At 36.4% G+C, this 25,726-nt stretch overlaps 2 protein-coding genes and 1 long non-coding RNA gene across 9 annotated transcripts in view; 1 reads left to right on the forward strand and 2 right to left on the reverse strand.

Moving 5' to 3' along the window:
* The window catches only part of LOC118598663, a 1,374-nt gene extending 972 nt beyond the window's left edge, over window positions 1–402 (forward strand). Inside the window, exon 2 of the long non-coding RNA XR_004947747.1 lies at window positions 8–402. This is a non-coding gene — a long non-coding RNA (uncharacterized LOC118598663). The remainder of the gene's footprint in view (window positions 1–7) is intronic.
* opa1 (OPA1 mitochondrial dynamin like GTPase) overlaps window positions 1–19,939 on the reverse strand; it is a 30,942-nt gene extending 11,003 nt beyond the window's left edge. The window contains exons 1-29 of one of the 6 annotated variants that reach the window (XM_024278689.2): window positions 19,723–19,939; window positions 18,533–18,857; window positions 18,350–18,446; window positions 18,141–18,248; window positions 17,179–17,232; window positions 15,885–15,967; window positions 14,273–14,428; window positions 12,810–12,863; window positions 12,564–12,668; window positions 11,603–11,689; window positions 11,306–11,419; window positions 11,127–11,207; window positions 10,964–11,038; window positions 10,792–10,863; window positions 10,507–10,606; window positions 10,261–10,391; window positions 8,837–8,909; window positions 8,690–8,762; window positions 8,492–8,607; window positions 7,577–7,641; window positions 7,351–7,427; window positions 5,686–5,851; window positions 5,264–5,416; window positions 5,010–5,118; window positions 3,997–4,076; window positions 3,671–3,811; window positions 3,472–3,588; window positions 3,301–3,394; window positions 2,891–3,001 (exon numbers count right to left, since the gene is read on the reverse strand). In XM_024278689.2, the coding sequence (XP_024134457.1) occupies window positions 2,891–3,001; window positions 3,301–3,394; window positions 3,472–3,588; window positions 3,671–3,811; window positions 3,997–4,076; window positions 5,010–5,118; window positions 5,264–5,416; window positions 5,686–5,851; window positions 7,351–7,427; window positions 7,577–7,641; window positions 8,492–8,607; window positions 8,690–8,762; window positions 8,837–8,909; window positions 10,261–10,391; window positions 10,507–10,606; window positions 10,792–10,863; window positions 10,964–11,038; window positions 11,127–11,207; window positions 11,306–11,419; window positions 11,603–11,689; window positions 12,564–12,668; window positions 12,810–12,863; window positions 14,273–14,428; window positions 15,885–15,967; window positions 17,179–17,232; window positions 18,141–18,248; window positions 18,350–18,446; window positions 18,533–18,857; window positions 19,723–19,751 (3,046 nt within the window). In that variant the 5' untranslated portion in view covers window positions 19,752–19,939. Of the gene's footprint in view, window positions 1–2,890; window positions 3,002–3,300; window positions 3,395–3,471; window positions 3,589–3,670; window positions 3,812–3,996; window positions 4,077–5,009; window positions 5,119–5,263; window positions 5,417–5,685; window positions 5,852–7,350; window positions 7,428–7,576; window positions 7,642–8,491; window positions 8,608–8,689; window positions 8,763–8,836; window positions 8,910–10,260; window positions 10,392–10,506; window positions 10,607–10,791; window positions 10,864–10,963; window positions 11,039–11,126; window positions 11,208–11,305; window positions 11,420–11,602; window positions 11,690–12,563; window positions 12,669–12,809; window positions 12,864–14,272; window positions 14,432–15,884; window positions 15,968–17,178; window positions 17,233–18,140; window positions 18,249–18,349; window positions 18,447–18,532; window positions 18,858–19,722 lie in introns of all 6 variants that reach the window. The other 5 variants (XM_024278688.2, XM_024278692.2, XM_024278691.2 and 2 more) reach the window with 5 other exon arrangements.
* Window positions 19,940–20,793: 854 nt separating this feature from the next.
* Window positions 20,794–25,726, reverse strand: part of atp13a3 (ATPase 13A3) — a 29,040-nt gene continuing 24,107 nt past the window's right edge. For both annotated transcript variants that reach the window (XM_036211523.1, XM_024278539.2), the window contains one exon: window positions 20,794–24,236. In XM_036211523.1, the coding sequence (XP_036067416.1) occupies window positions 24,054–24,236 (183 nt within the window). In that variant the 3' untranslated portion in view covers window positions 20,794–24,053. The remainder of the gene's footprint in view (window positions 24,237–25,726) is intronic.

Raw genomic sequence — 25,726 nt, forward strand, 5'->3', positions numbered from 1 at the left:
ATTTAAGGTTGCATTTTTAAGAACTTCCTTGTTTAAATTGCATTGGATCAGGAGCAGATGACAACCAGCGGTTTGAAAATGCTCTGCAGCAACTCCCTTCTCTACTACGATTCTGAAGTATCCACTTGCAGACAACCCAGAGGCGAATTTCTAATGAGCTGCAGAAAACGAAGACACAAGCTTTTTGATTCTGGTTAAAATTGCATAATCTTAGTTAAATAAACCACTAGGAACAAATTTACAATAGAAAAAAAATTGGACTTTTACAAAATGATGAAAAAAAAACCATGGCATTGAGGTCGAAGTCCAACACATTCTCACTCCCAGCTAGTCATATATGGACGTATTTATCTTCCTTCACATCAACCTTCAGGATTTACAGAGAACAGTAAAAAAAAAAAAGATAATTTTTAAGTAGAACTAAAGGAAGACACAGTGATGACCAGTGTAAAGATGCACTTCTACTGCCAAAAAGTAAATGGCAAAAACAAGTTATGTTGAAGAGACGCAGCAGTAAAAACAAGTTGTCATGAAAACAGATGTTGGCAGAGCCGCTCATAGAATACACCACATGGGTTATAGCAGCAAAAACCCCCCGCTGGAGCTTCAAAAGCCTCAACCATGGACTACTATTTATACAAATGTAGAAAATCTGAACTGATAATTACAAAACAAACTAACAGTTTAGGCTCATAATGGAATGATTAGAATAAAATGTGGGAAAATGATGGAAAAAAGTTGGATAATATTAATTAGTGTTGATAGGACATTAAGATTCACTTGTATTCTAATGCATACCTAAGTTTTCTTTTGAAATTCAAAGCTTTATTGTGTTTGTCTAAGTCCAGGCACACTGAGTGGAGCGGACGCAGCAGTGACAGCCCACCACTCCGCTCCAGCACATTAGGGCTGGGCTGAGCTCCAGGGATGGCCCGCTGCCACACAGCTGGTCTGGCACACTTTTGACAGACACACACTGTACCGTTCATTCACACGCTTTCGCGCTGACACACACACCTGACCTGCGTTTGTAACATGAGCTGACTCAGTGTGTAAGCAGGGCAGAGCAGAGCTTTACAGCAGAATGCCCCAGGGAGCACATTTCTGTCCTAGTTCACAGTCATTTCCTCTTTCCCCCATTTTTACCAATTTTTCCTTCTTGGCTGATAAAAATGAACAAGAAGGGAAGGCTTTGCTGGACATTGGACATTGTTTTTCTAAATTGTGTGGTCTGTGGAGTCAGTCATTGAGTTTTAAAACTGAAGGATAATAAAATTTGTTTCACAGTTCCATCACCATGGCTGAGTCACATCCAGAAACAAATGCAATAACATTTTCTCATTTGTGTAAGCTGTCTTAAGTATTCACAATAAACAGCTGAATGTTTGATGTTTGGTAACTGAAAGCAAACTTGTAGCCTATAAAACAGTTACTTGATAAGAACATTCAGAGTCCAAACTAAAATAGTTTTAACTAAAAAATGTAATTAAAAAGTATTAAAATGTAATAAGTTAAGATAAAAATAAACATTTTTTATTCTGTTTGGAACAAGAAACACAAAAACAATCTGACCCAAACTGCCTCTTTTAAGAACTTGAGGATATGTCACCAAACCTGTTTCTGGTGAATATTTGTTTAGATGTAGAACGTGAATCATAATAGAAAAAAGTGATTCGGGAGTTGTGACAGACCCATCTCCAAAGTCCTGGAATATTGTGTCAAAATGTAAAAACAACAGAAAAATTTGAGATTTCTTTCTTATAAAGAACAGTGGATTTACAAAGAAAATAAACAATGATGCAGGAAATATGTTGTTCATTGTGGAGATTTCCAACCCTAATAGTATTAACTGCTGAATATGTATATTTCATAGAAATTATGTTTTTATATACATAATTTTTCATTTTAAATGGCTAAGAACAAAAGACTTTAGAGCCAAAGTGTTACCTGAATATTTTTTAGATCTCACAAAAGGTATTAGTCTTTAGGAAGGGAAAACTAAACATAAGAATTTTAGGTTAATTTCTTAAAAATAATCTTTTTTTCTTTATTCAGGGGTATATATTAGTCACTTACTTCCAATTTATTTTTGGAACTGAGCTCTACTATGAGAATTTAATACTATTCAAGACATGATGTGGAGACAATGTGAGAAATGTGTTTCAACGTTTATCTTAAATAGACAAAAGGCTGGTTTAATGACAGTTACCTTGGATTTTCAATAATATCAGATAAATAAGTACTATTTTGGTTGACACTTTTTAAGAAATGTTTTTATAAAAGAGAAGCTACAACAGATGTGGGCAATAAAAAGTGTTTTAATGTGACTGACCTGCAGTCAACTCTAATAGTAACTGGATCATTTTAGAATTTCCTCTTTCAGGATCTTGAGACAATTAACAGTAGGTAAAAACATGCTCCTCCAGGGGGAAAAACAGTATCTGATAAAAAAAAATGCATTTCAAAGTGTTCAAGTGAATCAAAAAGATTTAAAAGAACACAATCCTATAATTTAAAAAGAATAAATTTAAACTTCTTCTGTGTTTCGGTTGCAAAGTTTGACATAAACTACTTACTTTTGAATAAAGATTTGATCAAACTACAAAATGAATATTTTTTCTACAGTAAGCTTGACAAGCAGCTGATATAAATGGTCATCTTGATAAATTATCTGATGCAGATCTTGATTGGTCAGACAATTGCTGAAGCACCAGCACCCTCTACTGACAAGTCAGGGAACTATTTTAACTACTTTTTCTTGAGTATTTGTGAAATTGAGCCGAGTATGCAAACATAAAGGCCCAAAGGCAACATACATCGATTCATTTAAATCATCAACTATATCCATATGTTGTGAGTTTTTTGCAATGTGAGTGTTCATCGGTCTTACTGAGATCTTCAGCCAGCTGGACTCTGCGGCCCGTGATGAGTTGGGTCTTTTTCTCCGTGTCTTCTCCAAAGTCGTCCAAGACTTCCTTCACATTTTTCTCCAACCGCCGTACTGATGGCAAAGAAGAAAAAAAAATACAAGGAAGACATAATAATCAATGTCTAATTAAGCAAGAAAGTTTAATTGTAATTTTATCAAAATAAGCAGCAGTGGGATGAGAGAGCAGCTGTTTGTTTCAACAATCACTACATTTGAGAACGATGGCAGCAAAATCATGCAAGTTACTTCAGGATAGATGAAAAAAAATACTTAAAAAAAAAACTGCTGCCAAAGCAAGTCTGAATGAATATTAGAAATAAACACATTTTTGTGAGTGAGGTTTGGTGTCGTGAGCTGCTCCGTGAACTCACCCTCTGTGTTGGTCAGCTGCTGTCGGAGCGTGTTGGCTGTAATAAGCAGCATCCTCTGGATCCTCCAGAACAGAACCACATCATTGCACTCCAGCTGGGATAACAGAGGAATAGAGGAGTGACACAGCCGGACAAGAGGAGGAGTTCAGCGATACTCTTCTCATTTCTTACCTCTGAATCAACAAAGTGTCTCTGGTAGTAATAGAAACCTCTCTTGCAGAGGTTGCAGTGGCTTAAAGCCTTTTGCAAAAAGTGTCGTCGATACAGCTGATGCCACGTATCCTTGATCTGGACAGACACAAAAAGGATTTCAGCATCAAAACAAACAAAAAAAAATGGCTGTCATTTCTATGGAGGTGTTTGATCTCACCAGCACTGGGTCCACCTCGACTCCTCGCCCCTCCAGGTTCTTCCTGACTGTTGTAACTTCGTCATTCGCCAGGTATGCTGTGTGGTCATCGTGCAGCTTCAACAAGCGATCCAGTTCATTTTTTGTTTCATTACGGATGTGCTACAGAAGAAGAGAGAAAAGTGTGAGCTTCTTCTATTACGGTGATATAGTCCATTTACGTTTACAAGATCATTTTTGGTTCTCAATGTAAACCAGACATAAATTTTATAAAAGTTCAGCCTCCAAAAATAAATAATTTTAGTTTCATATAGACAACAATAAATACAATTTCCTGGAAAACCGACCTGATCTGGTGTTCGGTTCTTCCAGTTTAACCACCTCTGTTTCCAGTCTGGACCAACCATGTCTTTGATTACAGATTCAGCTGAAGAAGAAAAACAAATATTAAAGATGAACTGATTTCACCTTTCTTTTGTGGCCTTAACCCCCCCTATCCCCTCTTTCCCTCTTCTTCTTTTCCGTCCGGTCCAAAGAAAAAAAAAAAAAAGATACAAACATTACCAATATAAATCAAATTTAGCATAAATTACAAAAGGTGTTTATACAAATAAACACTTTGCGTGTCAGAAAATCAATAACCCCTGTTGTGACAGTAAAATGTGTCTAACACATGAGGCTCTCAGCGCTTATCTGTTCACCCAGCTAATTGGACAGGACAAGTTTAAAATAAATAAATAAAAAAAAAAGATGAATTGATGTTAAAGTAACCTAGTAACCTAAAAGAGTGCATTTTTGTGTTTTAACAATGTAAAGTACCAGCATTAACATGTTGAAAGTTCCTTTTAAGTCTGGATTAAATTTTTAAAAAAGCACTACATAAACTAATAACCAGCTTTCGGATAAAATTCTAAGTTTTCATTTTTCTATAAACTACTTTGCACTATTTTAGACAAAGAGTTTTAGATGTCCTGTAAGGAAAATAAGTTGTAGAAAGTCCACCAGAGACTGAAAAATATTTAAAACTCAAGCACTTCTTCCCGTTACAGAGTTGAACATGACCGACTATCACTGAAGTACGAGAATTATTAATAGGAAGCAGCATTAATAAATGATAATTCTTTTAAGTATAATCTGACAGACTTCATGCAGATAGGAGAGTTGTGTGGCTGCAGTTTAAAATCTGAGAGAGTAATTTTTTTTACAAGATTTTTCCTCACTGCTGCTATCATTTCAAATGGAGCCAAACTGGTCCAGGTATGTGTAGTAAAAACAGTCACTTCCACTTTTCCATATACTGCTTGTTTAAACAGTTGACAAATAAGACTTTCAAACAGAAGAAGAGCTGCAGCAAACGTACTGTCTCTGAGGCGGGACTGCAAAGTTTCCTCCATGAACTGGATGGCTGCATCCCACTGAGGCTTGTCTGTGATGGAGCGGTCTTCCAGAGCGTTGTGCTGGATCACCCTCTGCCACAAACATTTACACTGCAGTTCAGCTTCAATCTGATAAAGACTCTTCGTGAAAGTCACACATTTTGATAGAAATGTGTCTATTGTGGGAGGACAAATCAACACGCTCGCAGCGTTAACAAAGAATGGCCTCTTTGTTTACCAGGCTGTCCAGGGCTCTTTCGTTCCATTTATGCCTCTTGATGCCCTCGTCTTTCACGGCCTCCTTCAACTTGTCAAAAATGTCATCCTGGTCTTTGCCTCTGTACTCAGCCATGAAACGGGCAAATTCCTCCTGCAAGGTCTCCCAGGCAACCTGAAGAAGAAAAAAGTGTCGAGGAATGAGAAGGTCTGGCACTAAAAATCCCTAAACGGAAGAATTTCAAAGTTAAGTTTGAAAATTACTGTTAGACAATAGCAGCTAGATTACTAATTTTAGAAAAGAAAAAAAAATCTTATTCATTCATTAATAAACTAAAATGTTCTCTTTTTGACTTAAATTTACTCATGCAGACATAAAAGCAGTGGAAATAAAAGAAAAAGTCAAAACTTTCCATTTCATAAAAGAGATTTAAAAATCTTCACCTCAAGTGCTTTGTGTGGAAGCTGCTTGTCAGTCCACTGTTTGAGCTTTATGTCCACAGTGGTGTTAAAGGTACCAGAGTCCATTGTTTGGGCAGCAGGTAGATAAATGTTCTCGATGACATGAGTGGAGACACGTTCCCACAGCTTCTTCTGTAGAATAGCTTCCCTTTTAGCATAAAAAATAAGACAGTTAAACAACTGTTAGTTGGTTTAAAATGCATGTGGTTTCTACATTTCGGTCTTCCACCAAGTCCACAAAAAGTATGACCTTTAAATGAGTAAAGATCCACTTTTTGAAGTTTTGAATTCCCCCGATAGCTTGCCTTTTTTAAAAATAAAACTCAAAAAATAAAACAAAACAGAAACTAGTGTATTCAACTGCATCTTATAGTCCCACTCCAAACATCTTTTGATCTATTTTAATAGCCCTTTTTTCCAGTGGTCTTTTAATTATGATTATGCCATTTAAAAAAAAAACAAAAAAAAAACATGTTTTTTTCTTGGATAGTTTCAGTTGAGCGGCATGAATTCATCAGAAATTTGCCTCTGAGTTGTGGGCAGAACCCCACCCCACTTCCTATCCCCATAGCTGAGAGCTCAGAGCTTGTGGTCCGCCCAGCTTATTTTTATGTCACAAACAGACAGTATATAGAGAACTGGACTGATAGAAATGATGACTCAGACCGAATTGGACCAATCACAGCTCACTAACGGCGTCTGGTTCCGAAATGACAAAGTCTGTGCCGTGGAAAAATGGCGACTGACTTGACTTAATTTTGTTTGGACCAGAGGTAAAGCCTTTTGTATGGTTAATGCCACACCCCGCTTCGTCCAATGATAATAATATACTGTCTATGGTCACAAATGAGCTATTTTTCAAGAGAAAAAAATGTATCTGCTAATGATTCACATTGATTTAAATAAAGAAATACACACAAATACAAATTTGAGATTACCTTTCATAATATATGTCCTCTATGATCAAAAAATGCCACAAGAACATGTTAAAAACACCAAAAATCAGACTTTTATCGGAGTGGGTCTTTTGCAGTCAGAACAACTGTTGTTCAGCTTAACGCCAACTCCCAGTACAGCTCTACTATGATGCTATTAGCTGTTAACAGTGTCACAGCTTTCACCAGCTCTCTGAAGTGCCGGCGCGTCTTTTCAATGAAACTGTCGTTCCCTGGAGCCTCGAGCCCCCCCACCGCAGCAGTGCTGCACACCTCTCATTTATCATAAAACCTGCTCATATTTCACTGAGCTCCTCTTTTGTTCCAGCTGGCGCTCCTCACCACAGAGAAATGCTCCCTCCAATACTGTTCACTATCTAACAGATCCCCCCGGTCTGTCCATGAGCCATTCATCAGATTATTGATCTCTGAGAACTAAAGGCACGCAGGATGGAGGATGCCCAAACCGCCATGCAAACATCTTATTTATGCAAGGTTTTCTTCACTGCAACCAAGTTATAAAAGATGTGATCAAGTAGTAGTTTTCTATTTTATATAAAGACTTAGCTCTAATTATTGATGGGTGAACAGCTGATGCAAAAACATTATAGGGAGTTAAACATCTGTGTGGTTTTCTAAGGCGACAGTTAAAATTATACACTAACAGCAACTAAAATCTATTAAAATCTATTAATATTCATAATAAACTCACCAGTGTTGTGGGGTGACTTGACTTAGGCTAATAACTTCATCCAAGATTTCGTTTTTTGCCTTTTCAAAGAGTTCATTCTAAAAAAAAAAAGGAAAACAAAAAAACAATATTACTGCTGCAAACAATAATACCAATCTGTGGAATCTTTTTCTGATTTTGGTTTATCAACAACATTCATAACTGGAACTAGAGTCTCTATGAATAAGACAGAACATTAGGTCTTTACTCGGTCGAGTTCTCTCAGACGAGGATAATTGTTCTTCCACTCCGTCTCCAGGTTGAATCGTGATGCTGTAGGAGAAAATGTCTTTATTTAGTTAATTTTATCTTCAAATATACATTATATAGTAAAAAAAAAAGATGAATTCACAATAAGACAACAATATTTATCTAATTAAGCTGTTAAAAGAACAGAGAATCATGGGCCCTTGATGAGGTGCTGGATGAAGCAGATCTACTTTAACCCCCCGTTCATCTGCTTTATCAAAATCCCGTTCTTTAAGATCAACAGGCAATGAGCCGACGCAGATAGTACCGGCTTTGTTTTAACCTGCTATGATATAAGGGCCACTTTCAGCTGGCTAATGGTGCCCATCCTTTAATCACAGGCTGAGAACGCTCACCCTCTTAACTGCTCTCATAAAAGGTGCAGCGATGGGGCCAATAACCTCCACTTTATCAAATGTCAGAGCTTTAGTGCTCACATATAAACACAGAGACAAAAGACTTCATCCGCCAGCACACCGAGCTTGCTGTCCCTTTCCTCAACTCCCTATCCACAGTGCAGATTAGTCTAATTGCTGCTCCGTGGAGCTGCAGTGGCGCCAAGAAGGGAGGACGGAGGCTGGCTGCGTGTGATTTGATGGGATATGGATCAATACTGAAGACAATGGACCTATAGGAGCTGTAGTGTCACAGCCATAAATCTCCTCTGCTGTTAGCAAAGGGTTGTGGTAGTCTAGACTAATTGTGGGGAGGGGGAGAGGCTCGAGAGACCAGCACACTGAGGAGCCGAGAGGGCGCTGTCAGCTCCCTGCACAGTTTATAATAATGAGCTCTACAATGGAATTCACTTTTGAATAGGAAAAATAGATTTGTGCATAAAATTGTTTGTTCTGTGGAATCAAAAAGATGGTCACACCTTTGAAGACATCAGCTTGCTGCTCCACAGACTCTCTGACCATCTTCCAGAAGCAATCAGAAACAGCCAGGCTCAAGTTCTTTGTGGTCACTTGATGAGCTTTCAACATGCCATCCCTGCAAGAATTCATGCGTCACCATACTTTTTAAAATACACAAATTCAGAAACTAGAATTGTTTCATTTAAGATACAACTTACCTTAATAATCTGGAATTCTGGAAGAAGTATTCTTCATAGTCTTTTATTGACTCTATGCTTTCACCAGTGCTCCCTTTATGGACGGACAAGATTATTATTTTTAAGGGATTTTTTTTCCATGCATCATGATTTTTAATCAAAGGTTACCTTTTCCAGTCACTACCGCAAAATAGCCCAGGGCTTTCATGGGGAACAGCTTGCCTTCCACTATTTGTTGGATCTGAAAGAGAAAGCGGGTAAACTTGCGGCTCTATAATCACCATCAGTGGTCCCTGACCTTGGTCCTGAAGTGCTGCTGCCCTGCATGTTTACCAAACTGAAGCTACTAACTACTTCTGATCAGCTAGATTCAAATTTTGATTAACAAAATATATGATCCAGGAAAAGAGGAAAAAACTAGAACTATGTTACTGGAAAATAAAGCAGGGAAGTAGTCCTCAAGGACCAGAGAAGGAAAGCGCAAAAGAACAACATAGTGCAACACAATGAGGGGGATAGAGCTCCCTCTTGTGGAGAAGCTGCAAAAAAGGTTAAGTCAGTGAATAATTTATTTATTGAAACTAAAATATAATTAAAGCTGTCAAATTATTGCATTAATCATAATTAATTTATTACAGATAAATTCACACATTATTTTTAATAGTGTAAAGCCAAATTTTAACCTATAACTTTTCCCTAGTTTTCAATGCCTTAGTGATCTGTTCTTGCTCCCTCAGGCTGTGCTGTGATACACTGTGCAATAACACAGGTGTCTACAGGCCTAACCTGGCGTGGAACCGCTGTGTGTGTTTGGATCTTTTGTCTTTGTGAATCAATGTTGCTTAAATGGCAGAGTAGAACTTCTATTTTTGCCGTTTCTATTGGACACAGGTTGAAGATGCTTGATTTTTAACAGCTATTATCTATTATGTAAGAGATAAAGCTTGACGAGGCGTCCGTTATCCTAAAATAATGGAGTACGTGCAGGACTGATCGCATGAAACAGTAAACTGTAGAAGGAGATATCTCAACTTGTATTATAGTATTAATACGACCTTTGGGCTTAATATTTTGTGGATTGCTCAGAAAAATGCTTCTATTGTTTTATGCCTTAAATTAGAGCACTGTGGACCTATTGTTTAGTTCTTGTGTTCTGTTTTTATCGTTCGAGATTGAGAAAAAAAATACCTCTTATTAGTGTAAATATAAAGGTTGGAAGTCTGTTGTACTGAGAAAACTTAATAAAGCCAATTTTTTGGGTGTAATTTTCTGTTTTACAGTACCAAAGTGTCACAAATTCAAATGAAAAAAGTCTGAAAATGACACATTTTACAGAAATTATTCGGTTAAGAAAAACAATTCTGATTAAAAATAGAATATTTAATTACAGGTCATGATTAAATAATCCTACAAAAAAATCTATCCCATGACAGGACTAAATATAATATACATTTTTATAAAGAATATATTACCTGAATAAAACTGTTTTTTTAATCTCAAGGTGAAGGAAAAAGAGAGAGTTTACCAAACAATGAAGCCCCTCCCACATAACACCCTTGAAGAACATTAAGAAATCCTTGTAGTTTTCTTACTCTGCTCGGACTGGCCAGGTTCTTTTCAGCCAAGTCCACTTTGGTTAGAACAAAGATGGTCCTCCTACCCTGAGGGTCCATTTGGCTCACCAAGTCGGTCACAATGCTCCGCTCTGCATCCACACTGCCATCTGAGAGGAAAGAAAAATAAAACAAGAAAGGAAAGAAAATATAAAGATCAGCCTCCGCATACTCTTACCAGTTCTCTTTTCATTCGAGTGTGTTAAATTTGCAATATTTGCTCACCCTGAATGCAGAGAATGATAGCATTGGGGTTTTGCATGTAGGCCTTGCTGATGCTAAAGATGGTGTCTTTAGTATCTGATGCCATGCCTGTCGTCACCGTCTGAGAGAGACAGAAAGTTCATTTTCATATGAAAACTGGTAGACAAATATCGTTTTTCAATTTAATGTGAAAGTTTCTATCAAAAAACATGAAAACAAAACTATAATCGTTAATTACATTGTAATAAAAATCAAATACATAATTAGAAAACTAAAAATGTTATTAATTTAAAAATGTGGACTCACACTAATGACACCGGGTAAGTCAACAAGCACCATCCTCTGGATGCCCGGACCCTTAACACTCAAGGATATTGTCTAAAAAGAGGAAAACATTAAAGTTGTTGATTCATTTTTAAAAAATCAAAAGAGAATCAGCAGGTAAAACATATTTAGAAATCTGAATAAAAAGTTTGACCTCAGAGCTGACAGTCTGCCCCTCCTTCACACTCTTCCTCATCCTCAGCTCAATCTCGTGCCTCAGGGCAGCCAGCTGCAACAAATCCGATGAAACAGCACAGTATGAACACCTTTTCACATACTTTTTTATTTTTTAGACGGATGGGGAATCTGGGACTTACATCCTCCTCTTTAGTAAGGTCAAACTCTCGACCACTGTCTTTGAAAATGGCAACGTGATGAGGGCCTTCGCTTAGTGTCACCTGCAAAAATAAATCATTTTTTAAATCGTTTAAGTGCTATATAACTACATATGAATATCTTTATATTCAAAAACACTGAGTTAAGCAGCTTGAATAACCTTAACAGGAGAGCGTGTCATCATTTCTCCAGAGCCTCTGGGGAAGATCCTGGCCTGAGCGATCATCTCGAGCACACTGGTCTTCCCAGCGCTCTGATCTCCAACCACAACCACCTGAACAGGAGGAGGAAAGGCTGATTAGAGGATGAAAGATGACAGAACTTAAATAAAGAAAAAAACAATTAGCACGGTTCTTAATTAAAATACCCAAATTAGCCACATTAGCTATAAAATCCACCTCATTTCAACATTATGGATTGAGACTGCAGCAGAAATGAGGTTGAAGGAGCTTCCTACCCGAGGCAGATGGTCCTGAGTGTTGTAGTTGGCGTCATAGTCAGACAAGATGTCAAGGACTTCTGAATACAGGTCGATGAGAGACTTCTGTAAAAGATGATACGGCGGGAATGAAGGTCAATGCAATCACATAAAGTCAAATTTTGTTTTGAACACCTGTTAACTAAAAAATGTTTACAGTTCCCTCACTAAAACCCACCTCGTCATCCTTGACACTTCCCTTTCTTTCACCTCCTATGTCTATAACATCACCAGGTCTAGATTTTTCCACCTACGAAACATCGTTGTTTCTGCTCCTCCCTCAGCCCGTCACTCTCCAGCCAGCCTCGTCACCTCTCACTTACATTACTGTAACTCCCTTCTCTTTGAAAAATGCTGAATAAACTACAATTGGTCCAAAACTCAGCAGCTCGTCCCTCCTCCCATCACATCTCACTGGTTCTTCAGCAGCTTCACTGGATACTGGTGACACATCGTATCATCCATAAAATCCTCCTCCGGACTTTACCTTTCGAACCTCCTTCAAATTGCCACTCCTGCCCCCTCCCTTACACCCTCCTCCTCCCTCCACCCGGTTGTCCCCCATCTCATCTTCATAGGGAGCAGGGCTTTTAGCCGCTCTGCCCCCCAGCTCTGGAACATGGACTCACACCCCAACTTCATCTGTAATCTAAAAACTCACCTATTTCAACTTCCTAATTCACTTTTGATTTTACTCCAATCATTATATAATATTTTAGTTTAACTGTGCTCCTTTATCTGTTATTGCTTTTCTATTTTTACATTGCATTTATTTATTTGTATAATGTTTATCTTTATAGATCATCTGCTCTAAGGCAACCTTGAGTCTCTTGAAAGGCGCCTAACAAATAACATGTATTATTATTATTAATATTGAATACAAAAAAATGTTGTGTCATAAAACATCAATGCTAAAAGAGAAAGCGGAGAAACATCTCACCTTCAATTTCCTTTGGTGAATCCCTTTATCGTCTTTCTGAAGAACCACTTTCCTTAACTCTTTGTTTTCTTTCTCAAGTCTCTCAAGCATTCGCTGATACTTTAGCTGAAGGGAGAAAATACAGCATTCATTTAGTCACTTTATAAAGACTTAAACCCACATTTAACATTATTTATTTGTTTATTGGAGTTTTTTTCCGCAAATGTAAAGTTAGAAGACACAAAAATGAAATGTAATACACTGTACCTGAGTGCGCAGCAGCTCTTCTTGAAGCTGGTCAATCTTTTCTCTGTCTGATGACTAGAAGATACAAGAGAAACAAGAAGAAAAAAAACAGCAACAAGCAGTGTTAATGTTCTCTGTTTGTTTCTAATCAATGATTTCCATGCTTTCAATTGAAAGGAGGGAAGCTCCACCAGCACCTCAAAGGTTTCAAACATGCAAACGGAATTACAGGGAAAATCAGGTTAAAGCAGAGGAAGGAGAAACATTTCAGGCAGAGGTCTGCTCGGCTTTGATCTGAATGATTATAGAGCAAAAAAATAAATCACAAAGAGCCCGCACAGTTGGGCCAAAACTAACCAGAAAACTGATTGATTCCATTTTTCTATTTTTCTCAGACAAAAAGGACGAAACACAGCAAACAAAGAACAGTAGAATTAAAAAAAATATGTGACAAATCAAAATACAACACAGAACTATTTCTAATCTGCAAATCTTGGTTATCAGGAATCCCTAAAACTCTGAGGCTTTCAACCAGCTTTAGATTCTGTAATCAACCTTTTCAGTTCAAGTTCAGTCCACTCATGCCCTCTTTAAAAGTGCAGCTCACACCATGCAGCAGACCACCACTCCAGTCAATACAAGTCTTCTTTGCATTGCAGCTTACGAGCTGTCTGTAATCTAAAGCAAAGCTGGGCCAGTGAGTTATTTTCTGACAAAAGTCAGTGAGGAACTGTGCATGCCTGCCCCAACCCCAGACCATCGCAAGTTCACACAAGGTAACTGGTGCTACTGGGGGAGAAGATTTAGCTGGACTGACAGGTCATGACATCTGGAAGGGAAACTAAGAGGTGAAAGAGAATCAGAGCGAACTTTACTAGGGATTAAGGCATATAGATTATAAGATAATCATTCACTTTATAGCTATTTTCTTTGTCTGGAACTTTAAAATTGTTTTAGTTTTCTATGTTGAGGAAAGAACAGCAATATGACATGTAAAAGTAGATTTTACCATTTTAAGTTAACAGTAAAATCCAGTTATTTCGCCTTATTGCATACATTAGTGCTGGCCGATATGATAAGACGTGTGGGCGATAGAGAAGGGTCTATTGTGCCATTTCCCTTCTATCACTTTTGTTTATTGCTGAACTTTTGTGCAAGAATATGTTTTCCTACTAAGAAACTTGAAATTGTTGAGCACTTTAAAAAAAATGATTGTCATTTGTGACGATTAAGGAACAAGTTACTTGAAAAACTTAAGTCAGAGAAAAGTAAGTAATGACATTTTTGTCAATTTTTTCAGAGAATTACTGAAAATATATACTTAATTGTGATATATAAAGTTATTGTGATATAAAGTTATTTATATTGTGATATACAATTTTTTCCACATCGCCCAGCACTAGCATACATGTCATATTCTAAACTGCAATGTTTTAGAAGCCTACTGCGGGACGGCACTGATCTAAGTCGGATGGGACCTTCACCTTGCGATTCAGTTGAGGGGGGCTTGGGCTCGGAGACGCACTGGGACTTGACTCTGGTGATGGGGGGCGCGCACTATTGGTAGCGGCGGCCCGTCGGACCTCCTCCTCGTGCCGCTGGATCTGCTGCTGAATTAGAATGAGCTCGCCAAGCAGACCCTGCTGGGGTACGTCATAGTGAGAGAGAGGAAGGAGGAGGAGCAAAAATAAAAAAATAAAAATCAACAGGGGAGCTGGTCAGCCATGCAGGTCGCTGCTGCATTCCACCACAGGGAGCCTGGCCTGGGCAGCTGGCACTGAAGTTGTCCACCCAATAAAATCCTTTGAAATCAAACTGAAAGCAGACTTGGAGCCTCAGCAAAAACTGCAACGGTCATCCAAGCACTTTTCCTTAGAGTCAAAGAGGTCTGTGATCACCATGGCGATAAGTTCAGCTCTCCATTGATGGAATTTAAAACCAAAAAAAGTAATCCACACTCTTACAGTCGACTATGCTTCAAGTATTGTCCACCACATTTGCATGAGCTGCAGCAAAGCGTTACCTTTACAGGTGTAGATGAAGGTAAAAAGGAACATTGAAATAAGCAAAGCAAGCTTTAAAACATTGTTTAGTCAGGGTAGATGGAATACGTCACAGTTCAAGGTCCCCAACATGATAGATCAGGGGTGTCAAACTCCAGGCCTCGAAGAAATTCCAGAAATGTTGCCTTATCTGCTGCTGATTACCTGGATCAGGTGTTTAACCAATAAGGAGCTTCACTAGCAGGTTGGTTGAAAAACCTGTAGGACACCGAAGTTTTGACACCCCTATGATAAATATACCGGTATTGTTCAATTAATTTGAGGATTGAACAACTTAATAAATACTGTTCAATTCTCAAATGTTTTTACTCAAGTCAGGCTGTGTTTATGTTGGAGACCACTAGCTCAGGGTAAAAGCAGGGAAAAGAGAAGGAAAGCCACTCTTTCGCTGGTAGACTTTCAGATTCTGTTCATTTGTATAAAGTTAATCCAACTAAAGACAACAAAAAAAAAAAAACAGCAACACAAAACTGCTGAAACTGTATATGAAATGACAGAAAAGAAGCACAAACAGAAAAGCTAAAAACCCAAATCACTTTCTCCAGAAATAGATAAATATTTTACATATAAAGTTTTGAGTTGAGCTGCAGGTGAATGGCCACATAATAACAAATACACCTGACAAAAAGGCCAGTGTTGATACCTTACAAACTCTTGGATTGAGTCTGGAAAAATTGAAATCTTTTTAGTGATTTTTTCTTATATTAAAAATTTCTAAGAAAATTGCCACTGCCTGATGAAAATATTTTATCCAAAACCATGAGTTATCAAATAGTACCAATATCCATCAAAAAAAGAGGTCAGACTTTTTAATGCTTTCAGAAACTACCTACATGATTTTTGAAGGCCAGTATCCATATATTACTGTGTAAACACTTCAAATATCTCAAATCTACATTTCGGGTTACAATTTCTACTTTTCTATTGTAACTTCTTGATTTCAAAGTAGTTTACACAGGATCTTGAAGAAAGTGAGATGCTTCGGTGCAGCGAGAACAAGCAGCCTGAAGCATCGGCGCCTTTGTAAACTTGCCTTTTTGTACTGCTTGTCGCCAGCATCGTGGGAGGCTGAGGAGGAAGCATCTGTAGCTTTTAGAGCAGGATCACTTGAGGTTTCTACAAAAGACAAAATAAATGAATACAAACAGGAACAAAGTTACTCATGGAAGCATCTAAAACTGTGTTTAATATACCAAGGATGGTTTATAACCGCAAAATCAAACAACAGTGGGATTTATTTCAAATGTTTGGAAAAAACTTTTTTCTGAATTGAGCTGAAAATAATGTGTTTTCTACTCTGTGGGCTCGCATGTAATGCTTATTTTGGTTAATGCTCACTGGTGAAGGACAGCCACCCCTGTTGTTTGGTCTCATTGTGGTTTCTATGCCTTTAATCCAGTGAGAGTGTGACTGTAAATCCAGTTCAGTTTCAAAATTTCATTTTCCTAAATGTTTGCATAAAACTGGAGCTTTTCTTTTCTTTAGTTTTGCTATTTGTTATTCAGTGTGAAATCAGGCTGAAAAGAAAAGCCAACTTCAGTGTCAAAAAAAGGCAGAATTTCATTATATTTTCATAACATTTAATGAATCCAAATACAAATAAAATTCATGTCAGTTCTTCACATGATCAAATTGAAAGTCTGTGACGTACAGCAGACAGAATGAAATAAAATGTGTTTATTATTTATTGGTAAAGTATTGTGGCTAACCACTAAATTAAGCTGTAAAATGTGGGTCAAACTCTGATTTTTTTTGTGAGCATTTTCCAAACATCTGAAAGTGCAAATGCAGAGAGAAATGTAGGTGTTCAAAAATAGTTAGAAGTTACCAGAAAAGTTTAATTTAGAAGAAAGCAAAAGCCCAAAAGGTGCAGGTTAGAGAAAGGGTGGAAGTCAAAGGAGGCAAAAAACCCAAGGTAGAAAAAAGGGAAAAACAGTCAAGTTAGAGTAGATTAAGAAAAAGACGGGACACGCTACAGGCAAAAAAAAAAAACGTTCATTTAGAATTTTTTGCTTTTAAACAAGAACTCTAAACTTTGAAATTTTATAAGAACTGCGAGTCAGTCAAAAACAAATCTAGTTTTACTGATTTAATCAAAGGTAAGCCACAAGATTTCAAAAACTGGACCTCAGTATGAAGAAAACATATTTTTCAAAACACTGAAAGTCAGTCAACTTCCAAAAAAATGACAACATATATAGTATGTATCAATAACCCAGAAACTAGCCTGTCTCCCCTATTTTACCTATTTCGTGGACGAAAAAAAATGAATCAACAAAGAAAAAGAAAGGTAAGGGGCGGCTCTACTAAATACAGAGTTTACACACCTAACAAAAGATGCACACCAGAGGCTCCTTTGACTTCACTACCCAAACTCAAACCTGTGAAGAATGTGGAAGGGAGACAGGAGGGGTAAGAGAAAGAAAGAACACAAGATAAAAAAAAAAAAATCATAAAAGACAGAGGCGAGGGGGTGATGGTCAAAGCAGGAACACCGTTTAATAACTTCTAGAAAGCTTTTGCGGTGTAGTCAGTAAGTAAGAAATGTAAAATTGCTTCGAGTTCAGCCGTGAATTAGTTAAATAATTTTGAATGGAAACTTGTGTAGGACAGCTACAGTCTTACACATGGCTTATTATGGAAAATATGAGACAGGTTCAGATTTTTGTCTTGGTTGAAATTAATAAAACAAGGAATATATATTTAAAAAACTGCTTTGACAGCATTTAAAAAAAAGAATAAGAGCACTAATACGGCTTTTCTTCCCTCAAAAAATAACTACACCCCAAACATAGTGTTGATTATACCCAGAGCAAGATGTAGAAAGGTTCTTTAGAAAGAAGAAATAGTATTAAAATCTACTTAGAAATGTGATATTGAAGGTTTAACTATGTTATCCCACATTTTTTATTTATTTAGAGGCAGAAGAAAAGTTTATTTTAAAAGGAAACCCAAAGAATTGATTTGGTTAGAGATTAAATGTTTCCACAGAATACTTCTGATAATGTGTTCTTTTTGAACACATTATCAGAATATCAACAATTAACTGGAATATCAGCAATTGAGAAATTTAAATTTATTTTGGATTTTTTTACTTTTTCTAAAAAAAAATGTACATAAAAATGTAACAAATCCCTGTTGATTCATTTTTTTGGATATATTTCATAAAGAAAAATGTGATGTTATTTCTACACTGATGAGAAGAATTACAAATGGATCTATTACAAACAGTATCTACAAGTTTTGTCAACAATTATCACCAGAAACAGAAAATATCTTGTGTACTAACCAGAGGAGAGGAGGCTTTTTAGAAAGGTGAAGTTTTCTCCAATTTTATCGAGATCTGGAAGAAGTTTGGCAATTTCTTCCATTTCTGGGAGAGCTTTGGCCAGTTTGTCTGTAGAAAGAAAAATAAAATACTAATACGTACTTCAAATGAACAACAAACGCCTTGGCTAGCAAAACTTATACCTAAATCATAATTAATTAAAAACTTACCAAGATCAATTTGTTCACTTAGCTCCCACACAAAATCAGGAATAACCCAGTTATATTCACTAAAGTCGGGTAGCATGTCTTTCCATTCATCGTATGTCTAGGAATGGAAAATAATATGTTAGCAAAGACGCACCATCACTATTATAGGAACATTTTGATTATTTGGTGCACATTTCCACTGACCTTCTTGGCCGTGTATCCTCCTCCCACTGCTGAACCGAGCAGAATGTATCTGAGCCTTAACAGCCGAGCTGCGAGGCGAGCCACCCAAAAGTTGCGCTGTTGTTGGTAGTTGTGCCCGCCCGACCCTGGATTCGGCTTTGGAGGCCGCATGGGCAACCGAGAAATTGAAGTAAAGTACCGAGCTGCTGTGCGATGAGGAGTTCGCTGAGGGTTAGTGTTGCCACAGTAGCGGTGATGGATGGCACGGGACAGAGGGTGGAGCTTCTGCAATGGGACCCGGAACCTTATGCCCATATTGTTTGAGACCAGGCTCTTGCAGGCCATGCTGAAGTAAAAGAGAAGTTTAAGCTGTAAAAAAATATGCTGCAGGGGAAATGGGCACAATACAAAGATGATAATGTGATTTCCAAATGAATGTTCAATTAAAATGATATATTGACACTATTATCAGTTCAGCTTCTAATTTGCTGATACATTGATTCACAAAAAGTGTGATGTTAATTTGAAGCTTCCTCTTTTTATGTAGAGTTTTCTTCCCATAAAGAAATTCAAACAAGTTTTAGTACCAGTAAGATGCGTTTTTGACTCAATTTCTAGCATTTTTTTTATTAGCATGGTGCCAATTTCTACAAGAAGTTTGTAGTTGATGCACAAATACAAAATGAGAAACATAATAATAAGACATTGAGCAGATACCCTATTAAAAAGCTATTTCAGAAAGAAATGTGCATAAATAAGAAGTAAAACTTAATCGTTTAATACTAGACTTGTCAGTTGAACAAATTGGAATTTTTACAAGGTATTGCCACAAGAATCAACATCATCATAGTTTTCCTTTTTGTATGTAATCAACGTAAACAATGAAAAATGTATTGTAAAGTTCCTTTTATGGAAGTCTGAGGGAAGATTCAAACGACCAGAAGTAAGTGTAGATAATACACTGATAAAACTAACAGTATTAGCTTAGCAGCTGGTGTTTTACGTACTGACACTTCTAAATCACGCTATTTAATTTAAGCTAGCAAAGTCTCACAGCGAATATAACATATTTGACCCCCGTATTGTAGCAGATTGTTTCATTAAAATCTTAACAGAGCAACCGAGACTGTCCTGAGCTGTCATAGGAGCCGCTGCATGCAGCTAGCTAGCACTTCCTTTTGCTATTATTTCCTTTAGCAAACATAACTTACCAGGTCGCTTTTCTCCCGATACGTAACATGGTGATATTTACAACAGCTGAACGTCAGTGTCTTTCCCGAGGACTCTTTAGGCGCAGTTTAACTCATCTTTCCACATGGTACACATTGGCTTGTCTCTAATGGCAGCTAACTAGCTTGCTAGCTAACAAGGACACAGCGAAGAAAAAACTGCCCACTTCCTGTGAACGGTGTCACACACAAAAAAGCACGGACGAAACAAGGTGGATAGAAATTTTGTTCCTGAATGTAAATAAATTAATATATGACAGTAAAAATCCAACCTTTGATTTACATCCATGTTAGTATGCTTTATAAAGTAAAAAGAACATACCTTAAGTTAATACTTGTATATTTTATGGAACTTTTTAAATACTTTGTTAAATTAAATTACTTGACTTTTTTGATTCACTTTTGTCGAAGAAAACTCACAATGACCTTTAATACAACAAAAAATTAACAATTTAGGTCATTCTAAAACTCTTAAATTATTTTGTGTTGCTCAACTATTTTTAACAACCACTGAAATCAAACATTAAACATCACCAGTAAGACTCCTTGTAAACTACACCTTCAAGCTATTTGTAGAAATTTTGGTGAAGGATCATCCAAGGTAATTACAAACTAGCCAAAAGTTTTGCTCTTTTAGCCAGGTTCAACCCATTTTCCTCTTTGAAGACATATAACCAATAATTGATTTAAAGCTTTTAAATCTTAGCAGAACACCATCCTCCAGAATATTCTGATAATTCTTTTAGTATCCCTGCACAGATTCATAACACTGTCAGGTGGATGAAGGCAGACCAGAATCCAACTACAGTAAGATTCTTCATTATCCAAATTTTTGGATAGTAAACATTTCGGTCTTCGTTCTGTTTTTCAAGCCCACATTTCAGTCATTTCAATGATACAATTGTATTGTTGCAGTTAGTGATGACTGGAGAATATTTATGGTAAACACAAATGCAAAAAGTTCACAAAGATTTGTTTTCCTTCTATATTTCAGTGTAAATTTCTTACCCTTTTAAAGGCAAGGGAATAAATGACGTGACAACAGGCAGCACACTGCGGTAGGAACATTTAATGAAAAGAGAGAAATCAAGATAATTTCAAAGTACAATTTTTGTCAAAGGTTGGGGAGAGATCAAAATAAATAAAATAAATTATAAAGTACAAAATTTTTCAAAAATGTACAGATCTGCCAATAAAAAAATACATACACTCCAGATGAGCAGTGGAAGCAGAAAATACGCAAAACAAACTAAATTGCATTAAAAAAATAATTTAAAAAAAAGCTTTCACAATGATTGAGCTTTAAAATGTGTTTGAATATCAACTTTGTATGTCTTTACAGATACAGTTCCCTGAGGAAACATCCACATCAGTCGGATTTAGTCTGAATGTCATTCCATAGTTTGGTTTACACACATTTGATGTGATGAGATCGATGCTAATTTTGGACAGTCAATCACAGTTTGTTGTACCTGACGAAGAGCATAGTTTTAATAAAGAGTTTGCTTTGATGAAGCCATGGTGTGATAAAAAAAAGGCAACATTGAAGCAAATGAAAAGCAATAGTAGTTTTTGCACATCTTTAAACTGAATTGTCTGCATGCACATTCAAAGTTCTGACAACTTGAAACGTTTTGTTCCTAGCAGCATTTTACTCTAAAATAGTTGATACTAACTAGCAGTCTACTTGCCAATTCCATTTCTCTTTTGTGTAATGAAAAATGGTGAAAAGGCAGACAAAGAAAAAGCTAAATATAGTTGCGAAAATTAACAAAAACACAAAATGAGGCATGATTGATGACATTCTGTTTAACACAAAATAGTGATAAAAGAAAATTAGAGGCTGAAAAACTGTCTTGTGGATGATCCCAAGATAAAGGTTCATTCTACTGTATTTCAAACTCCAAAACCCTCTTAATAGAATTGAGCAATGGTCAGATTTTACAAGTTCAAACTGTTGGAGAAAAATGCCCAAAATTCATGCCAAAAAATAAAAAATAAAAAAAAATATGGAAGAACAGATACAACCAACAGAAAATAAAAATTCAAAAGTAAACAACTGATTAAAATACAGTACCGAAAAGTGTAAAATACAAAAGCCCTTTGATAAATCAAAAACTAACTATATTTTTATATGCACATTCTAAAAATGTACATCTCTCTCTCTATTTATATATGTTGATATAAATATTTTCATGTCCATTTGTGCTCTGTCTCATTTGATAGTAATGAAGATTAAAACTCCATCTTCTCATATTTAACATTTTTCAGCAACTGATATGAATGAATCGTCTTTGGGAAGAACATAAGAAATAATTATAGTTTTTTTTTTCTTATACCAAACTTATATCTCAACAATAAATGATAACAAATGTGGGCAAAAAAAAAAAAAAAAAAAAAAAAAACGAGTGACATTTGAGATCTGGGAGGAACAAAAGCATCTGAAATTATTCTGCTTTTTATCTTTAAAACTTTATAAGTTCAGCAGACTCACTAAAGACCACAAAAAAAGCATTCTTAAAAAACTATTGTCATATCTGACATTCAGAAGTTCATTACAAAATGTGCAGACAAAAGCTTCAATAAAGAAACATATGATTTATACATTTAAACAAACAAATAACCGACAGACTGACACATATTGGGGGCGACACATGATAAGATGCTAAAATGTTGGTGATAAAAATCAGAAAAAATTGTCCCAATTCTGCCTGGGCATTAGAATAATGTTAATGGAGTTGCATAACTACAGATACCATTACAATACCTGTACAATGTATATCAGAGAAGCTGCTATGAACCTCGTTTGTTAAACTGAACACCAACTGGGATGTTTTCTGCTTATATACATACAAGTGTTGCTGTGCATTCTCACAGTTTTCTTAGTACGTGTGTAAGCTTTTTAATTAGCAGAATTTAACAGAACTTCTCAATAAATATGATCTATTTTTACAATGGCTAAAGTACCAAGACTATAGATTTAGTTAAAAAGAGGAAACCAACTTCAAAAATAGCCCTTTATGCCGACAGGATCTGGTTGAGTCTAGAACATCAATAGGACATGCATTTATCTTTCAAAAAAATAGTATTATTACCATGCCTTAGTATCCTTCAAAAGCACAGCTAAAATCGTTCTTCCACAGGAAGAAAATCTTACTTTCAAAGGTGGAACATTCATGGAGAACTTCAGGATGAATGAGGATGTATGATGCATCCGACCAACGTAGTCCCATGCGTGTGCTTTAATGGTACGTGCTGTTTCGGGTTCGGAATTCACTGATGCTCGTTTCTACAAAAATGCTGTATAGTTTTCAAGAATCAGCTCGTATGTGTGAAGCTGGAAATGCCTCGCTGAACAAGTTCTACAGCCATGCAAGCAGCGGCTCTCTCCACACTCAAAATCCATGTTCTGATAAATAAACATTTGAAAGAGTGTGTTCGTAATGTTCTTAATGAGGAAAACCGTGCCATTCCTAGTTATCCTTTTTAGAATATGTCAATATTTATGATTATTTTACACAATAAGGCTAATATGATAGATAAATATGAATGCTGTTAAAGTTGCAGATTTGCTTCATTTTAGAGACAAGCCGTAAAACAGAGTGGAAAAAGTCCATCTTTATACCTCAATTTATGAGCAATAAAATCAAAATGAGAACACAGAGGATGCAAAGTGGAGTGAATACACATTTTGAGGGCCATTCTTTAATCTATTGGAGCTCCAAAAACATGTTTGTGACCTTTCAGGTTGGGAAAGTGTTCTGTGGATCTAAGAAGTTACAGTGTAAAAAGCAGCAGCAGCAGCTTTGCAGAATCCAAATGCTGTCATTTTGCAGCCTTATGAATCTGGCTCTGGACACGGTTGGGTTCATCACCAAGTGTGAAGTGTAATCTTCCAACTACCATTTCCCCAATCTCTTTACATCACAGCTCAGGAACAGTATTTTTAAATGCTTTTACATCAGGAGGCTTTAAACCTGACAGCTTCTATAATGTTTTTGTGTTTTCTAAGGTTTTTATACTTTTTACATTACTGCTGTTCTCAAACTGTAAAAAAAAAAAAAATATATACCTGAGAACTTTCTTTTTGTATGGAGTCTATGGGTAAGAAAGCTACAATGACTTTTTTTTTTTGGTATTTGTGTGCAAACCCACAGCTTTTGCAGTTACATTAAGGTGGGGGGGCTGAGACAAAAACAAGCAACATACATCTTCATGTGATGCACCTGTGATGCACCTTGATAAGAACGACGTGTTCATCGACACGCCTCCTAAGCATGTCTTTTGTATGAAAGATAAAGCTGCTATGGATGCTAGGAGTTGATTCTGATGTCATAAGTAGAACAGTTGGCTTCGGTGGTGGTGGTTGGCTTCGGGGGCCAGTCGGGGTCCACCATGAGCTCCTTGGCCAGATGCATGTAGCGGGCTTTGGGTGCCCTCTTGCGCAGACAACTCAGCCAGGAAAGACGCTTATAAACTTGCAGATCAATCCCTCCCTGCAAATACGTTTGGAGAAACAATGAAAAATACATTTTTTTAAACAAATAAATCAGGACAAGACTCAATGTTTCTGCATTTGCTGCATGCAAAATACATTAGGATTCAGCTCCATGCTTAATACTTCATGCATGCACATGGTTAAAAAAAGTTAGCATGACAACTATACAGACTGTTTAAACAAAAAAAGCCCATGGAATCACAGATCAAACTGCAGATCTTGGAAAACAACATAAAAAACATTATTGAATAGATTTTTGCTTTATTTAAAATTAGGCTAAATTTTAGGCTCAATTAGGTTCAATAAGTTTGCTACAAGCTAAGAGGTAAACTTAGGGCAAAGTAGAGAAAAAAAGACGTAATTTATTTAAAAAAAAAAAAAAAAAAAAAAAAAAACTGAAGACAGTGAAATGAGAAGGACAAGTAATGAGAGACCTGAAAGCTTTGGAAAGAGTTAAAAGCTGGAAACTTCACATATATCTGGATGTTAAATTTAAAGATTAAAAAAAAAATCAATAAAATAATCTGGAAAATATTCATATTTATAACAACAATACAATAAATGCCTCTTTAGGATTTGCTATTCTTTTGTACAGTTGTTAGCTGATGAATTTGGGTCGATCCCAAACTTCTCAGGCTCCTAAGGCCAAGACTATTTGATATTTGTCTCATTTCAAAGATGAAACTATGTTTTATTACAAGGTGAAAAGGGTTGAAACCACACAATACCATTAAAAAATGTATTGAAAAATGAGATGACAAAAATTTAGAATTGATAGCATTTTAATCCCATTTGAGTATTTAAAGTCCCACTCCGATCATCTAATCCCAATTGTCTTTTATTGGTGATGATGTCGTTTTGAGCCAAAATCTGAAAAACCTGTCATTTTCTAGGACATAGTTTCTGCAGAGCAGCAGGGGTTCATTAGACATTTGTCTTCGAGTTTTGGTTGGGATCCCTGGCTTGGAGCAACCCCTTCTGACCACCCGTTGAGAACTCTGAGCAGGAAGTTTATGACCCGCGGAGCATATTTTCTACGTCACAAATGAGCTCTTTTTCAAAAGGCTTTTTGTTCGTCTGCTCCAGATTCACAACAATTCAAAGAAATACTCAAATGTATGGAAGTTTATCTGTTCCATGAGATTCTGCACTTTTTAAACCTTTTCATTTTATTTTATTTGCACTCTTGATTTCAAACAGACTTAACATTTTGATGGCCCAGAGACTCGATGTAAAAAAATGCATCAAATTTCTGGGCCATCGAAAAATTACGTCTTGAAATTAAAAACAATAAGATCTTTAAGATAGAAAATAATGTTCCGGGGCGTAAAATGTTGCTGTTAAAAAATAATGGGTTAAAAAAATATCTGATGGAAAAGAAAAACTTACACAGAAATGCAATTTTAAGCCTAATTTATTTCTATATGTCGGCCACCATCAGAAAAATAAAATGAGAACATGTTAAAAACATCAGAAACGGCATTTTTA

The sequence above is a fragment of the Oryzias melastigma genome, linkage group LG4 (assembly GCF_002922805.2).
Source record: "Oryzias melastigma strain HK-1 linkage group LG4, ASM292280v2, whole genome shotgun sequence".
NCBI classification, from domain to species: domain Eukaryota; kingdom Metazoa; phylum Chordata; class Actinopteri; order Beloniformes; family Adrianichthyidae; genus Oryzias; species Oryzias melastigma.